Here is a 2,983-nt window from a genome sequence, read left to right as displayed (position 1 = left end):
AAAAAAAAAAAAAAAAGAAATAGTAAGTGCTTTTAAGCATGAAGCAAAAGAGAAATTAAAATGTATAAAAGACCTTTAAAATAGAATTTAGGTTGAAATGGCAAATAGTTTTAGATTGGAATTAAATTTTCCACATAAAGGTAAATTCTGATTTTATATTAAGAGCACATATCAGAACCAAGATGATTCCAAAACTAAATTTTCTGAGAAAAATGTCATGTCAATATTTCATTGAAAAATAAGATATATTAAGTTTGAAGATTGGCTTTCAGTAACACCAGAAATGTATGGTACAAGAATGGTTCTGGAAACATCATTTAGGTCCCCTGCACTCAGCAGCCTGTCACCTGGCAGGATAGCACAGTGGTAAAGCTCTGCCCCGGACTCCAGAACTCAGCCCTGTCCTCAGTGTCCTCAGCTACATAATGGGGTTAATGACGCCACCTGTTTCAGGGGGTTGGTATGAGGATTAAGTGAGTAAATTTTTGTAAAGCAGTTAAAACGGCACCTCCACAGCGCTATATAATTATAACTTTACTGATACCAAGATTTATAAAATGCAATTTTTTTTTAGAAAAAAAGAAAGAAAAGAAAAATTGTCACCATTCTTGAAATATCTATTCACCTCAGGTACCGGCAATTGGGTAGAATAACAAAAGGTGATTTTTGTTGTTGTTGTTGTTATATGGTTTAAAAAATATTTTTATACACTTTTTAAACTGTATAATGTCATTAATTATCTGCTGTGGTTTCTATATTGTCCTACCACGTCAAAGTGTATTTGGACACCAATAAGCTTGGATAAAAATACATTGGTGGAAAATTGGCTCAAAATAAGTTGGTCACCCTAATAAGCAGTTTATGTAGTCTGGGTGAGGTACTGACTAGGTAATAAGGCTATTTTTACTTGACATCAGTACCAATTATCAAGGAAAGGTATACTCGGACACAAATAAAACTTAGTGCTGATGCTGAATTTAGAAGTAAAGTTAATTTCAATAAAAACTGGATGTGGAAAAAGTGAGTATCTGAAGCATAGTCACTCCACGGTTTGTTGGTCAGTGAAAAAGTTCCATTCCCAAACCCCAGGGAGCAAAGAGAGCAAGATGCAAAGGGAGAGGGGCGGAAACACACAGGGCCGCGCCGGGCAGGCATGGCACCAGCCCCTGCGCGGGGCACTCGGCGGGCCGCCCCGGCGAGCCGGAAGGCATAGCTCGCCTGTCGCCTCTCCGTGTAGCTCACCCAGTCTAACGTCCTAAATGCTCGGGGGTGTTACTTAGGTACTGTGCATCCGTTTCTGTGTTATTTACACAGTCACAGTTGTTTGGGTGGAGACAGCGAGAAGGAGGCAGAGAAGCCAGGTAGGAGGCTGTCGTTGTAACTCGGGTGATGGACGTCCCAAGCCAGGACAAGCAGGGGAGTGGAGAAAGCCGGACAGGGGATACGACGTACAGAGCTTACGGATAAATTAAATGTGAGGCGGGCGTTGCGGGAGAGGAAGGAAGCAAAGGAGATGCCCGGGGTGTGGGTGAGGCCCCTCAGCAGCACCCTTCGCCTTCACAGGAGGGTGGCTGAGAATAAATAAGGTGGAGGGAGATGAGTCTGCTAGGGCTGAGAAGATCCAGCCAGAAACGTCTAGACACAGGCGGACATACGGATCTGAAGCTTGGGAAAGAAATGCGTGCCAGAGAGACAGATGGGGGAGCTGGAATACGAACGGGAGTCGGGACAAGCGTGGGCTCAGTCACTCCCAACAGTCGGCCTTTAGTCTCTGGGTGGAGTCTCCTTCACGCGTCCTTACGTGGACATCTGGACCAAGCTGAGTATCAGAGTCAAGACGTGGTGCCCAGAGCAGACTAAAGCATGGAATTTAGAATTCAGAGTCCTGTTTTAAGGAGGCGTATTGCTCCCAAATGAACATTAGCATATATTCTCCAAAACTTTATGTTTATAGGCTGTATATGTGCGTGTAAGTGTGTGTGCATGGTACAATGATGTGATCCATTTTATAAAGGATACGATGATTTAACAATGAACACATAAGCTGAAAATACTCTACTAAACAACATAATTTACATTATTTTTTAAAAACGCAAACTGCTCAATGAAAGCATTTTAAGCAATTTAACACTAGCACAAGATTTGAAAGCTGTGAGAAAAGGAATTAGAAAGGGCCTCATTTAAGGTTAAGATGACTCTAGCGTCTGCTCATTAAAGACAGGCCAACAGGAAAAGAAGGGGAGATAATAAGCCTTGGTCACCTGTGCGCTGAGTCTGGCGTGGAGCTTGTGGTCTGACAGCCAAGGGTGCTTGAGAGCTTCACTTGCGCTTATTCTCCAACTAGGGGACATTCAGAGGGCGATTAGTAGGGACGCATCAGAGGAGGCCTGCAGCTGCCGCTCGACCTCGGCTCTGGCCTCTGCCTTTGGGAGACCAGATGGCCAAATGCCAAACTATGGTCAACTCCACTTGTGCTGGAATTGTGTGCTGTCCATGATGGCACAGGTGGCCATCGAATCCAATCAAAGTAATGACATTGGTAAGACCGACAAGGCAAATAATTGAAATTCTTGTTAATATCAATAACTGAACGTCTACTTTCAAATATAAGTAAACCGTTCTTGTAATATAACATTTGAGCTTCACAAAGTGAACTCCTATCAGTCAGTGGAAGAATAAATGTATATTCATTATTGTAAAAGCAAAATGCTACAATGATTCTTGATGATTACAAAAGCAATTTATGTATTACAACTTTTGAATAATAAGTATTGCTGACTTTTGAATTAAGAAGTTTTGATAGGGAAATAGAGTTAATGCAAGTATTAAGAGAGAGACCATTAGATACTTTTATGAGGAAACAATATCCTTTTGGAGCTAACAAAGGTTTATACAATTTTAGAAAATAATACGTAGAAGATTAATACAGATTATATTACATTACATTATATTATATCTCTAAGCTCTATGAATTTGTTTGATG

At 41.1% G+C, this 2,983-nt stretch overlaps 1 protein-coding gene across 1 annotated transcript in view; it reads right to left on the bottom strand.

Annotated features, from left to right (window-relative positions):
- The window catches only part of MYLK4 (myosin light chain kinase family, member 4), a 71,354-nt gene that overhangs the window by 947 nt on the left and 67,424 nt on the right, over positions 1 to 2,983 (bottom strand). The window contains exon 10 of the mRNA XM_012651369.1: positions 2,262 to 2,340. Coding sequence (XP_012506823.1) covers positions 2,262 to 2,340 — 79 coding nt within the window. The remainder of the gene's footprint in view (positions 1 to 2,261; positions 2,341 to 2,983) is intronic.

This window comes from Propithecus coquereli, unplaced genomic scaffold, assembly GCF_000956105.1.
Source record: "Propithecus coquereli isolate 6110/MARCELLA unplaced genomic scaffold, Pcoq_1.0 Scaffold354, whole genome shotgun sequence".
Taxonomy (NCBI): Eukaryota; Metazoa; Chordata; class Mammalia; order Primates; family Indriidae; genus Propithecus; species Propithecus coquereli.
The sequence above is the reverse complement of the archived record's forward strand: the minus strand, read 5'-3'. Positions and strand labels throughout refer to the sequence as shown.